We start from the raw sequence: 13,891 nt of genomic DNA, 5'->3' as shown, positions 1-13,891 counted from the left end.
CCGCTCCATTCCTAAAGCTTAAGGAGTTACTGTACCACCGTGTTGGCTGTCCAGACAGGTACTGCAGTGCCATAACCCCCGTTAGCAGGTGCGTGGTGAAACTGGATGTGAGAATTAAAAACAGTTGAAGTAACAACAGTAACATAAGGAACAAGCACCTGCTGAAAGCTGTACTGCCTCGCAGGTGCTGACTGTTCTTCAGCAGTCTGTACCAATGGGTAGAACACTGGGCAAGACTGGTACTTAAAAATCTGTGTCAAGATTGATACACCGTGAAGATGTGATTCCGCTCCAGAAAATCTCGAGCAGCACAGCCTGATACTTTGACACATATTGCAAAGGCATTTTTATGGAAGAAAAAAAAAAAAAGCTCATTTCTATCATTCTGGCATCCCAAGGAACGTAGCGTTTTTCAGTCTGAAGCTGAGATTCTGGTGGATGCCTCTCCTCTCGGCTGTCCCCAGCAATGGCAGGGAGGCCTGCCTTTCCGACGTCTTCAGGAAGCGGTTTGGGCAGCCAGGCACAGGTGATCTGCACATCACGGGCTTCTGGATGGCTGACTGACGTGCTGGTCTTGCGGAGCAGTGTCCTGGACAGCCGGAATTACCCACAGTGTATGGCAGCGAGGCGATGGGCTAGGCCAGGCACAAACAGGGCTCCTCCCCACCCTACCCCACCGTTCGTCAGGTGACGGACAAGCAGGAAGGAGCGTACAGGCTGCTCCATGGGCGCTTGCAGCTCCGTGGGCATCGGGTCTGTTTGGTACTTTGATTTAGTACAAAGACAGTCCAAGCGAAAAGATCTGGGCAGACTTGAGTCGCTAACAAACATGGCTGTTTTACACAAGAAGCTTCCTAAATGGATAGCTACAGAAGGGGGGAACAGAGAGCGCCACAACCTGTAAAAAAAGCCCCAGACCACCCCCATGGATCAAGTAACGAGGGGTGCTTCGGTTGGCTTTGCTCACAGCCTGCGTTTCTGGCCATGCAGGAGGCCCATCTCCAGAGCAGTGGGTACTGGAGTCTCACGCCTCTGCCTCAGGCGGACTCTTCTTGTGCGTCTGCTGAGACTGTGCTGCCCATGCAGCTCCGAGTCTGACAGAACCTGGGCTTGACCTGTTGTTCATACACCAGAAAACCCCTTTATTATGAGTTTAGATGATGACCTTGTGAGTCTGCGTAACGTGTACACAAACGCTTAGTCTTACACACGCGCTCTCCCTGATGCTTTCGGTTGGCAGCACAGCGTGAGTAGCTCGTTCAAAATCCAGGTGCCAAGGTGAAGAGGAGGGAAGGTCAGCGTTGGTTTATCTGTTACCACTGTCTAACACACGTACACTTTACCATTTACTCACAACCGTAGGAGATGACTTTTGTCTAATCATTGTCACACGTGATCTGATACACGGCTTGCTCAGGAAATACAAGGTTTTGTGGTTAGAGAATGGGGAAGTAGTGCTGGGTAGAAAAGAAAGGATGGTGTTGATGTACAAAGCATTCCGCTAACGTGCCGGAGCATGGGTAGGCACCTTGTGCTGAGTTCGGTCCTTACCTGTTAGTCAGCGTTGCTGCTGGAACTCCACCTGCTGTGTTGGGAGGCTTCTACCCCCCGCCTTTCTCTGCAAGGCTAGAATCCCAACTGAAGACACTTTTTAGGAAGGGTGCAGAGGCAGTCAAGTAGAGAATGTCTTTCTCTGCCTGAAACAAGGAACTGTTGGTCGACTGGTGCGCTGTTCAGCCAGAGAAGTCTGGTTTGGCACTTGGAAAGCTCGCTGTAAAAAGCTTTGCTCTATAAATCGCTGCATGTGCGGGTCGGGTGTGAAGTGAGTTCTGGGGGAGGTGGGAAGCAGTCTGATACTTCAGCTACACGTATTTGCTGTTCAGAGTATTGCTACACAGGTAGCTAATAGTACCTATCGTGTGTGTTGTAGCAGGGGGAGCACAGGGTGTATTTTATTGCACTTCAGGGTGCTGTGCCACTGTCACCCCGTTTTACCCAGCAGGGCAGGATCTCTGCTGGAGCGACGTCACTGTAGATGTTGGGCCGAGTGTACGAAGCAAGACATGCGTTAAGAACCGGTCTGAAGCTGCAGCACAGGGAGCTTCAAACAGATATGAGGACGTTTTTCCTAATGGGGACAGTGAGGTATTCAGCAGGGACACGCAAGGGATTTGGGGGAATTGCCACCCTTAGGTGGATGGACAACAACCGGACGAGACCGTGAGCAACCTGATAGGCTTCACAAGTTGGTCTTGCTTTGCGGAGGGGGGCAGGTGGAAATTGGGACAGCTGTCCCCAGGTCCCTTCCAGCCTGGTTCACTAGTCCAGCATTCCTCCCCATTTACTACAGAGCTGCTAAGCTCAGCAAACGGATCATTTCTGTGCCAACAGATGTTCTTCCTGGCCAATCAAAACAAACACGCCATGGATGAGGAAAGGGGGTGCAGACACTTAGGGTAGACACAGAAGGGACAACCGCTGTCTGCTGCTGGGGGTTACTGGCTGTGGCAAGGCAGCCCCGTGGCTGCTGTGCCATCCTTATGGAGGGGTGCTCCGCTTGGGGAGCGTGTGGCAGCACTGCCTGGGCTTCAGCTTATCCCCGAGAGTCAGGCAGGAGGCGTTGGGTTGTGCCCCTGAAAGGTAGGTGGGGTGTGTATGTACAGAGGCTTAACCTTGGAGGGGTGAAAGGGTGCTACGCTGATACTGGTGTAGCTGCAGGTAAAGAGCCTGGTGTTTGCAATGCAGTTTGCTGTGTCTGGGTCGAGCTGCTGACCCCACACCTCCCCTGCCAGGGCGTCAGGGCAGGCTGCATTCTGTAATGCTGATGGCATGCAGGGCACTCGGTAACCTGACTTGGCTCCGGGAGATGTCACTTAATTTTGGTACTTGGCAAGAAGTCGTGGAGCCTGATCTCAGTGGCTTCTTAGAGAGCCTGATTTTTTTTCTTTATGGTCTGTCTCGGTGTTTTCATCCCCCCACACTGACATGCTGCCGTTGCAAGGGAGGAGAACCAGTGTTCTGTGTTTTGGCTCGGGTTGAGGAACCCAGCTTTCAAAGGCCTTCCTGTCAGCTGCTGAAGCCCAGGCTGCTGCTGTGCTCTGGCACGTCGGGGGGCTTAGCCGGGGCTCGTGGGGCGTGGGCTGAGAGGGTGGGCAAGGCTGGTAACACAGGTGTAGTGTGCAGATTGGGGCTGGTTTGTGGTGGTGTGGTTGTCTCCCCCTCCCAGCTGTAGTGACCCCTGCCTGTTTGCAGTGCAGGAAGGCAGTTCCTGCAGTGTCCTGCTGGCTCTGTTCCCAGCTGCTGCACACCGTCAGCGTGGCGCTGCTGACATGTGCCACAGCAGCCCTGTAAGGGCTTGGGCTGGCTCAGGTCACGGCAAGGCAGGCACCAGCTCAAGGCTCTGTCTCCAGGTAGGCTCCCCAGGTGCCTCTGTTGCCTGGGGTGACATGGGGGGAGGTGCTAACCCTTCCCGGGGCAGACGCCTCCTGTGCTTCTGCACAAGAGGGAAGTGTTTGTTGGCTTTTGGTCACCATTCTCTGCAGGACTGCATTGAGTGGTGATGTCATGTCTGGTTCTGCCTAGGAGAAGAGCATGGAGTGGTGTGTTTTCCCAGGAAGAAGGGCAGGGACCAAGTCCCAGGAAGAGAAGCTGGGTTCTCTTCCAAGTGTGTTTCTTACTTGGTGCTTACTGTTCCTCTTCAACTCCATATTGCTCAGAGTGCGCTCGAGCAGCCCCTGCAGCTTGTGTGGACATTTCCTAGACACGTTTTCCCTCAGGTAACTAGCAGGAGCTGGGGAGCGGGGGAGTTGCTAACCTTGACCAGCATTCTGAGCAGCCAGCACATCTCCAGTACGGCCTCCGTCTTCCATCCGAAGGATGGCTTGGTTGAGGGCAGCCTTCTAGCATGGCTCTGGGGATTGGCTGTCGCTTCTCAAGCTGTAAGAGCAGAATCTCGACAGCGACTTTGAAGAGAAACGAGTTCACACGGATAGACATGTTGGAGACACACACAGGCTGAGAGTCACTTTTACAAGTTTCTTTATGAAATTAAATGTCACCCCTGCTCTGGGGGAAGATTATAGTGCAAGAATGTACATGCTGCTGAATTCGGGTATCCCTGGGTGACCAGACTTCGGTCAGCTACAGCATCGACACGCTTTCTGAGCTCTGCAGACAGTGTTTGCTCACACTAGCCCGAAGCTGGAATGAGCAGGTGTCCTCCTTCCAACGCCACGGGATGTCTCCAAAGCTAGGGAATTCAGTCAGTATGGCTTCTAACTCTCACTGTGGTAAGGCAAATCTTTCCTTTTGCTAACCAAGGTTTAAATGAATTCTTTTTGGACACAGTTTGAAACTGGGGTAGTTAAAGTGAGGCTCTTCATGCCAAATTCAGGCCTTTTCAAAGTGGCTTTCCATTTTTTTAAAGGTGTCAGAAACCTGTAGTAATACCCCTTGAACTGAGGGTCTCTGGGAGTTTGGGTTTAGTCTTGCAGAGTTGAAGTGTAGACTCTGACTTCTGGGAGCTAGCTTTGCAAATACTTGCAAATATTGACTTTTAAAAAAAAAAAAAGGCATCAAGTTAACAACATCTGACAAGAACAATTACAGACTTACAAAATACACAGTTGTGATTTTTTTACCATAAATAAACACATTACAAACAATGAGCATTTTTCATTGGCCAGGAAATACGGCAGAACGATGGAGACGAGAATCTAAGGAGTTGAGTAGGGTGTTAATTAGGCACATTTTTCTCTAACTTACGTAACTCAAACCCACTAGAGGTGGTTGAACGTGACTCATGCTGCAGGTTGTTGGCACAGTTCAGTGTTGGTGTTGAACTCGGGGAAGGAGAGGGTCGCAGCGCAGTACTCACTGTTGTCTGCGTGCCTGCCAAGGCTAACTGCGTGCATTAGGCGGGGGAGGAGGATCACGGCTCTGGGAACCGTGGGCAGAGAGCAGAAGGGCTTGTCCCTCCATGGAAAATGTGTCATGCCACTGCCTCTGAGCTGCTGTTGGGGGCACGAGGGCAGGCAGGGGTATCGACCGCCATCCCTCTGACCGCAGTAGTGTTCCCAGTGGGACGGGAGAGTCAAGGACAGCCGGCAAGCAGGATCTTATCCGATGGAACATGTGGGGCTCCCTCTTATGATCTCTTTTGGACACTTGCCTCCAGGGTGCTGTGCAAGGCTGGCTCCACGGGACTGGCACAAACGCACGCGTGTGTGCGAGCACACACAGTGTCTCACCTCAGAGCCAGTGCGGTCAGTCGGGCTGCAAAATAAATAGGGAAGGCAGGAGCGCACGTGCCATCCTCTGTAAACAAAGGATTGGAAGAACCTGGGCTCTACCTCCCAGGACTGACGGATAAAGTGCTTTGTCAGAAGGGGTTCAGGCACAAACACGGAGCTGCCCTTATTTCCGGAAGGGTGTCAGCCTGCTGATGTTCTGCCAGAAGTTCGAGGGCTTGCGCTTGGGCTCTGCCAGCATGAAGACTTGCTGCTGGGGGAGCGTAGTGGGCAGGGTGGGATGCTTCTGGCGCATCAGAAAGTCGTAGTAGGGCCGGGTGACAGCTGTGATGAGGAGATGGGTAGCAGTTAGAGCACAGGCCCCTTCCCCACCCCCTGCCCAGTCCCTGTTAAAGCTGCAGGAGCGGGGACTGGGTTTGTATTGCCCTTGGCTTCAGCACTGCTTTTTAGGTTGGTGCTGTGGAATTCGAGAAATGTGAAGCGTTAACTGACAGGCGTGCTGTCCCCACGACAGCAGGGCTAAGTAGCTGTAGCTCATCATTACTGACAAACTTCCTGGGGCCTCTGGGAGAAGCAGCTGATGCGTATGGGCCTCTGTTGCTGGCAGGGCTGGCTTGGGGGGTCTCCTCTACTGCTCTGCCCCTGGGGCTTTGCTCTGTTAGAGGTCTGGCCTCCTTCCAGACTTCCCGCTATAGCCAAGTCTTACCTCTGACTTACTTGGCAACGTAGCCAAGCTTTCTTAGTGAGCCTTGGCTAGGACGTAACTGCTGGCTGGAACCAGCCAGAGGGGGTGGTTGCCTCACCCTGGGTCCAGAGGAAAGAAGTGACATCTCTCCCTCTGGATACAAAGAGGGATGGTGGCATCACCAAGTGGACTAGCAGGAATCTTGAGCTGACAGTGCTGGTGCAGAGGAACCTTCCTTTCTATTGCTCGAGTTCACACTCCCCTGGCTGCTGCTAAACCTTCCTTGTCCCTTAAAGGTTTAAAGAGGAGCTCTGGCAATGAGCATGGTGTCTACCCGGGGCGTCCTGCCAACATGGCAGGGTTCACAGCATTTTCCACAGGCACAGCTGTCCAGGCAGGAAGAGTGCCGGCTGCAGTGACCTTCATGACCCTGTCTGCATCACGGGATTACTACAGAACTTAACCTTGCTTTTTCACAGAGGGAATGCCATACTGCTTGGTGAGGCTGTGAACCAGAAGCTGTGGTTTCTGGCACAGCGCTTGGCTTTGAGGGGCAGAGCAGCTCTCCTGGCATTAGGAATTGTTTCCTGACTCCAGCTGCCTGAGTCTACCAGGAACTATACCGCAGACTGTCACACAGCTCACCCTCTGGCCTTCTAAAGAGTTTGCTAATGCCACTTCTTCGAACCCGTTGCCATACTGTAAATACAGAGCAGCCTGAGCCCTAGCAGCAGTGACGGTACAGGCGCGACTCACCCTTGGGCTTCCCAGCGTGGTGCTGCTTGCTGGCGTTCAGCATGGCCTGCCGCTTCTGCACCTCTGTGATTGAGAAACCTGGAAGGTAACACAGCGGTGGTCAGGGAAAGGGGGAGGGGAGAGGAAGGGAAGGGAAAGGAAAGGAAGGGAATCCATACCAGTCTCCTGGTCGACCTGAACCTGTCTCCTTTCATTCTCAAATGCCTTCAGCCAGCGCTGCTTCTGCTCTGGCTTTTTTGCACAGAACAAGTGCACTTCCTCAGAGTCACGGCAGTGCAACTTAAATGCGTTTTTCACGCTGATATTAAAGTCCTTGTCCTTCCCATCTTCTACATCCACTATTTCCATATCATCCATGGTGATCCGACTCTTATAATACAAGATGTCCCGGCGCAGAAGGTCCTGTAAGAGAGTTGAGGTTCATACACAATGTTCCTGTCTCCTGTCCTGTCCCTTCCGTGGAGATCCATGTTCTTTGCTACGATGGAGTATTTACTATTCCTGTCCGTAATTGCAGCCGTGTTGTAAAGAAATGGTACTGGATTTGAATCGACGGCGTGCTCAGCTCCTGCTGACACCCTTGGCAGTGAGGGAATGACACTGTTTCCCTCAGTGAGGGGGTCAGGGTAGGCTGGCATCTACTGTTGTGGGACAGAGCTGCCCTGAAGAGCTCTGAATGAGAAGCAAGTTTCTGTAATTACACATGATTCCAAATCCTCATTAAGCCTGTGTTGGAAAACAGTATTTGCTTCCTACAGTCCCAGTCAGAAAACCAAGAAAATCCTAATTAGCTTTTGGGTTTTGTGTTGACAAGGAGAAGTAAATTTGAGAGCGCTGGTAAAATAGTGAGAGTCTCGTGCCTGAGTTCCCTGAAGCTACCTGTATGCCATGGATTATGCATTAAAAAACAGGCGTATTTGGTTCTGATGGAGAACACCTCTTTCTTGCTCTACAAAGGAAGATTTATTATGTAAGTTATGAAGAAGAGCATGGAGTGTACTCCCAGGCAGAGATAGGATGTTCATATGGTTTTGTTGACTGTCAAGGCCCACAGCTCTTCATCAAAGCTGCTGGTACCTTCTGGATGTGATAGTAATCTCGTGTGGAAGCGCAGTTGAAAAACAAAAGACAGTGGGTGACCGTGCACATACTTGAGATGTGTAAAGTAAACCCCTACCCGAACCGCGGAGGGGGCGTGATGCTTTCCTGTCTTGTACTAAGACTTAGGCCACTGGTGAGCTCCTGTAGCTTACGGCTGTGGCCAGGTGCACAGAGCACACCAGGACAGCAAAGTCTGCAGCGCATGCACATCAAAATCTCTGTGCCAGAAGCACACGTGGTGCCACACTGCACATAGTGGGTATTAAGGAAACAAAGGGGTAGAGAGGGGGTTCACTAAAATGCTTTAGCATTGCAGTAGATACAGAACTTGGGCCTCGCTGGTGAGGTTACCTTCTTGCAGCAGACGAGCTGGTGATCAAAGAGGAAGAACATCCTCTGTTGGCTCTTGGCTTGAGGGTGGGAGATTTTGGTTAATTCCCCAGAGTAGATGAGCTCTGAGCTTCTGACAAGGACATCTTCACCCTGAGAACAGCACAAAGAACAGGTTGGTCTCAGCCATCTGGAAATGGGAGAAGAAATAAACCTGGAGCCTCCTAGGAGAACCTCAGTGTGGCTGTGGGTTCCTGCGGATGAAACTCTCTTCTGGGAATAAGGGAGCTTCTGTGCTGGAGGATGGTCCTCCTCAGGTCATGGAGACACTGTGCTCGGTGAATGGGAACCCACTCGGATAAGAACAACAGTGTGTTAAATGGAAAACTCTCCTTTCCCAAGGAATCTGCTCAGGGCAGCTGAGCTGTCCCTGACATTAGAGGCAGCACATGAGCAGCGAGCTGAGAATTTAGCCTGATGTCCTTGGGATGGAAGACTGTCTCGTTTTATTGAGTCTAAGATTTAGAAAACTAGTAGTTTTGTTTCTTTAATTTAGCCATTTTTTTAAATGAGTCTACAGGGAGCCTCGGTTTCCTCTGTCACTCTGTCAGAGCCTGCCTTTCTGCAAGCATAACGTGACTTATTAAGGGGCAATTCTTGTCTGGAGAGTTTGAAATTACTTGATTAAGGAAGGGGTAGAGAGGAAAATAATAGGATTTTGCTAACCTACACGCTAATTTTATTCTGCAAGGAAAACAGGGAAGGAAAAATCCCAGGGAACATGCAAAGGCAGCTGGCCTAGCTAGGTTACATGCTACACCTTGTCACTTGTTCTAAAGGGTCACATCTGTTTAAATAAAAAACCGTCGCACACAGAGGGGCAGCACAGAACATTCAGTTCAGGGGGAAAGTTAATCTCTTACCTCCCAGTCTTCTATCGAGCTCTGCCACTGAGCAATTTTGTCAATGTTTTCCAGCCGCCGCTTCCTCTCGTTGATGAGCCGAGCAACGTTCTTCATGGCATTTAAGGCAGCTTCGACATCCTTAAAATCCCTAGGGTAGGGCAGAGGTGCTTGGCATGACAAAACGACACATGCCTACTGTACCTACCCCGTGCTAGGAGTGCAGCCTGGCGTGGCCTACGGCTGGAGAGCAGAACGCACGAGTTCCATGCGCAGCTCTATCCCAGCTGGCTTACAGTGGAGTCAGGTGCCTGTTTCTGCAGGTAGCTTCTCAGATGGGTGCTGCTTCTGAGGCACAGGTGAGAGTCTTTTAACAACTCCCAGCCCAGTTTGGGGGAGGGGGTAAGCAATCACATGCAGCCACAGAGGTGTTAGTGTGAGTTGCTGGAAGAACCTCCAGGGCTTGCCAAGCCTTGGGGTTTTTCCACAGATAATAGAATAGAATCATAATGCCGCTGTTTTCATACAGGGACTGATACACAGCAGTAACTGGCTTCGTTTCCAATAGGAGCCAGTGGTTTATCTGGGAGGGTAGGACAGAAGCTGACCTGCCCTCTCCCACACACCATCTGCTGCCACCAGCTACCTGTGCTGGGTTTACAGGGGCGGGGAGGGAGCTGCTACACAACTTGTCTCCAGTGCAATTTTCACACATCTGTGCAGCGCAATAAGGAGCTCCCTGTTAAGAGGGCAGCTGCAGAACAACGTGCTCATAGGTTTAACAGACATGCTTAAAACCGTTCTGAGAAATACCAGTGCTGTGACTAGGAAGGTGAAATTAAGCCACAATGGACCAATATCAACGCTTGCCTTTAATACAGACTTTCCATGTTTTATTACTGTAGCTAATTGTTTCAGAGGCTGAAGTGACACAGTTATATAAGCAGGGCGGTGCCTTCACCCTGAAGCTGAGCAAGGGATTCGGAGGCTTTGGAGCTAGTGCTGAACAGGCACCCAGTGTGTGTGGCGTGACTGCTGTAGGCCACGACTTCCCACAGGGGAAGCACTGGGCAAAATTCCCGCCTGCCCTCAGCCCTGACACGTTACGGTGTAGTTACACGGGCACTTGGGGGTTTATTCAGCCAGTGCTTTTGGAGGCAGAGTTTCCGCCACCACGTAACTCCAAAGTGTCTATGTGCTGGTATCACACAGGTGGCCAAGTGAAACAGAAAAGTGCAAGGTCCACCTTCTAATGGCAACTCCAGATCTGTGTCAGACAGGAAGGCCCAGTGCTAATGCAGTGGAAAATGATGTGTTTGATACAGAATTACTGTGCTGGCTTCTACAAGGTAGCAGAAGACTCATGGTATCGGCTGCCCTTGGCAAGCTGCCCTCAATACCCCATCCTGCACCACTCCATTTCCATGAGACCAGTCTCGCTCCCTCCCTCCCCACCATGCTGACCTACCTGTGTTGGGGGTTGGTGTATTTGAGCAGTTCGGCCAGTTGCAGTGGGTATTTGCAGATTTTCTGCACGGGCGTCAGCAGAAACCCATCCAGGGAGATGTCGATCATCTTCTGCAGCAGGCGGCAGGCTTCGAAGAAGTAGACGTACTTGTTCACCTTGGCGAGGCGGGACAGCTCCATGCAGGCGTTGGGGTGGTTGTTGCAGTATTCGGAGTATATCTGAAACTCCGTTTGCTGCAAGGAAGACGAAGAGATCGACCGTCACGTTCCTCAGGGGGATGGCCTGGCTCAAACTGCTGCGCACAAGCTCCCTGTGTAGGCCCTGCTCCTGCGTCACATGCGGCTGCTGGGTAATTTGTATCCTGCCCAGAGGCTGAAGTGAGGGTGGGCAGGGTGCAGTGCAAGTTACAGCACGTGCAGTTTATCCGAGAGACCGGGATGGTTCCCTGTATTCTGGTCTGTGCTCTGCTGAGCGTTGCTGATGACCGAATCAGCCGCAGCTGATCCTGCACTGACCTGAAAACACTGTGGCTGTCAACTGGGGTCCAGCTCTGCCATCTCCCAGTGTTTGTGCCTGAACGGTCTGGCGGGGGACGTAGCACTCAGAAGCTGAGGTGCTTCGAACGTGTTCCTTCCCCAGCCACGGGCTAGAGGATGCTTCGCTGGGACGTGGCTAGTGGTTGAACTGGGCAGAGGGATGGGGTGGTGGCAGTTAATTTGGTAGGGTGGGGTGTTGTAAGCAGAGTTTCAGTTCTGTCAGATCAGTTTCTAAATCTTCTGGCTTAATCCATGCTCAGCTACCCCCTTCCCATGAAGTCAAATTTACTTACATATTCCAAGAAGCATGAGCCAACCTCACTCAAATGTGGGTGGTCTTTGTTGAACTTCTTCTCTAGTGCTTTAACAAATTTTTTCTGGCACCTGTAGATGTCCTCAATATTCCCAAAGATTGTCTTCAGCTGTTCCTCTGTAAACATGTCGGCTCTTTTGCGGCACTGCTTGATGTAACCCTAGGAGGAAACCAGATGGGAAAGCTTCCTGCATGTTTGCCTTGGGCTGTCAGCAGAAAACCCCAGGCATGGCAGGCAGTTGTACACCGGGCTCCAGTACCCCCTTCCCGCATAGGTGTGTCCGCGTTTCAGCTATTTCCTCTAACACCACCCCAGACATGGTAGAAACAGAAACAGTCACATCACTGCCTTAAGGGATACTGTAATCCACACCTGAAGGAGTCCCAGAGCTGCTTTCTCTCCTGCCAAACCCACCTTTGTCTGTCTGCAGGCTGGGGGGGTGTTCTGACCCCAGCACTGGCCCACCGGTAGATTCAGGCCAGTTAAATCCAGTGGCGGCTCTGGTTTGGATGCTGGTGTTAGGAAATGCCTGGCTGACTCACGGGAGGAGCAGTGCTCAAAGGATACGGGGACGCTGCTGGAGCAAAGGCTTGTTGGTAAGCGTGTGCTGCTTTGCCCCAGCTGGCACTGCTGGAAGGCCCTGCGTTTTTGTGTCACTTCAGCAAAGAACTGTGTTCCTGCGAAACTCTTCCCAATTACCTTCATTTACCCCAGCATAGAGGACAGCAGGTCTCTTCAGAAGAGGTGTCACAGTACTTAGCATATTTGCAACTGAAAGACCTAATTGGCTGAACATCCCCCAGTTGTTTTGATCTGAGCAGGACCTCCCTGAAGGCTGGAGTTAATTATATTACCTCAGAATACACATTAACGAGGACAGCAGTGCTAGACAGGTACTCTTCTCTGGCTTGGGAAATTCAGTTAATTTTATTTAATCAGAGCCAAGTGCCTGCTCCACACACAGGCGTTTGGGGGTTATTGCTGTGAAGAACTGCCTTGTTTCCTGCGCATGCAGAGCAGGCTCTGACGGAAACAGTCTCATTTTCAGAAAAGAAACGTTACCTGCTTAGGGTCACTCTCTGGGCAAGCATGGGACGTATGCTGTTATCCTGCAAACAAGGTCTTACGTTCACTTCCCCTTCGTTCCCTTACCTCACAGATGTCCTTCAGGTGCTTGATGTAATCTCTCTCTGTGCTTATGATCTCGTTGATGACGTTGGTCCGCATTTGGTCTTTGCTGGTCTGCCCCATCCCAAAGCGGCGGGTGCCACTGCTCGAGTCGTCGTCTTTGTCGCCCTCTGCCTTCAGGGGGTAGTCTTCCATGGGTTCATCCTGGTTTACTCGCAGCTGCACCAGACACACAAGATGCTCACCATTCGTACGGCTCAACAGCTCTCCCAGGGGAAGGAAGTTTGGGCGGCTGACTGAACAGTGGGCAAAGACTGAGCCAGGATCAGGAGTGCAGAGGGCTGCTGCCTGTGTATTACCTGTGCACATATTTTCCCCCTGGGGAAGCTAAGGCCAGAGAGTCACTTTTGGGGGGCTGCTTTCAAGCCACATGACAGCTGCTCCCACTGTGTGATGTGGGTGGGTTTAGGCAGGCATCTCTTGTGGACAGAAGTCACAGGAATGACACAGGGTCCTCCGGGAAGAATATATACAAAATCAGGACAAAAACGGTTTATCAACTGAAATCTGCCTAGGTACTTGTGAGGGGGTGCCTAGGGAGGGAGGGGGAAACCAGCAAATAGTTGCTTTTTTGTACAGCTCTATTGTTGTTGTCATACTATAAATAACAGATGGCCTCTCAGTATCTGCTCCCCCGAGCTGATTGAAAGAGAATTCGTTGTTAATATAAAAGCAGATGCAGATACCAGTGGGCATAGGATGTGGTAAGGAATGGCATGACACTACAGGGCTGCGTGAAACCCATTGATCCTTCGTAGTGCCCGTCAGATGGCAGCACCGCACGAGCGGAGGAGAAGCCAGCGTTCTGCAGGCACACCCTCCCACAGTCTGTACTGCACCCCCTCCTGCCGCCTGTATCGTCAGCAGCAGCAGAGTACCTGAGCTAACAGCAGGCGATGGGTGCACTTCGCCCAGGACCTTTTTCTTATGTAGTAGCTCTCAGGGTGCCCATGGGAATATTTTGTGCACAACTCAAATGATCAGCTCCAGCAGAGAAGCACCACAAAACGCTGAAGTAGGAACATGGATAACTATTGGCTTTTGTAGTAGAATGTCACAGAGCCGCTTCAGACTTTCTGTGTAGTTTCTTCTAGGCAGCATTACTTACCCCTGGATACATCTACATATAAAACACAGTGCATACCCATCCCTTCCCTTGTCAGCATAGATGATGTTTACTCACTGGTTACAGCTGGTGAAGCCTCAAGATGTGCAATGCTGGTTTTCCTTCACTGTGAGCAGAACACCACTGGCTAATCTTAAACTCGGACCTTGGCCCGAAGCTTGTGTGGTGTAACTGAGCGACCTGCAGATTTATCCAAGTCCCCAGACATACCAGCCTTCCCAGCAGTAAGCTGGAGG

At 51.4% G+C, this 13,891-nt stretch overlaps 1 protein-coding gene across 1 annotated transcript in view; it reads right to left on the bottom strand.

Annotated features, from left to right (window-relative positions):
- Nucleotides 1–5,415: 5,415 nt before the first annotated feature.
- The window catches only part of ARHGEF4 (Rho guanine nucleotide exchange factor (GEF) 4), a 10,105-nt gene continuing 1,629 nt past the window's right edge, over nt 5,416–13,891 (bottom strand). Inside the window, exons 2-9 of the mRNA XM_010146516.1 lie at nt 12,494–12,688; nt 11,321–11,500; nt 10,492–10,724; nt 9,045–9,174; nt 8,143–8,274; nt 6,849–7,092; nt 6,691–6,768; nt 5,416–5,573 (exon numbers count right to left, since the gene is read on the bottom strand). Coding sequence (XP_010144818.1) covers nt 5,416–5,573; nt 6,691–6,768; nt 6,849–7,092; nt 8,143–8,274; nt 9,045–9,174; nt 10,492–10,724; nt 11,321–11,500; nt 12,494–12,688 — 1,350 coding nt within the window. The remainder of the gene's footprint in view (nt 5,574–6,690; nt 6,769–6,848; nt 7,093–8,142; nt 8,275–9,044; nt 9,175–10,491; nt 10,725–11,320; nt 11,501–12,493; nt 12,689–13,891) is intronic.

Source organism: Eurypyga helias, unplaced genomic scaffold (genome assembly GCF_000690775.1).
Source record: "Eurypyga helias isolate BGI_N326 unplaced genomic scaffold, ASM69077v1 scaffold35282, whole genome shotgun sequence".
Classification (NCBI taxonomy): domain Eukaryota; kingdom Metazoa; phylum Chordata; class Aves; order Eurypygiformes; family Eurypygidae; genus Eurypyga; species Eurypyga helias.
The sequence above is the reverse complement of the archived record's forward strand: the minus strand, read 5'-3'. Positions and strand labels throughout refer to the sequence as shown.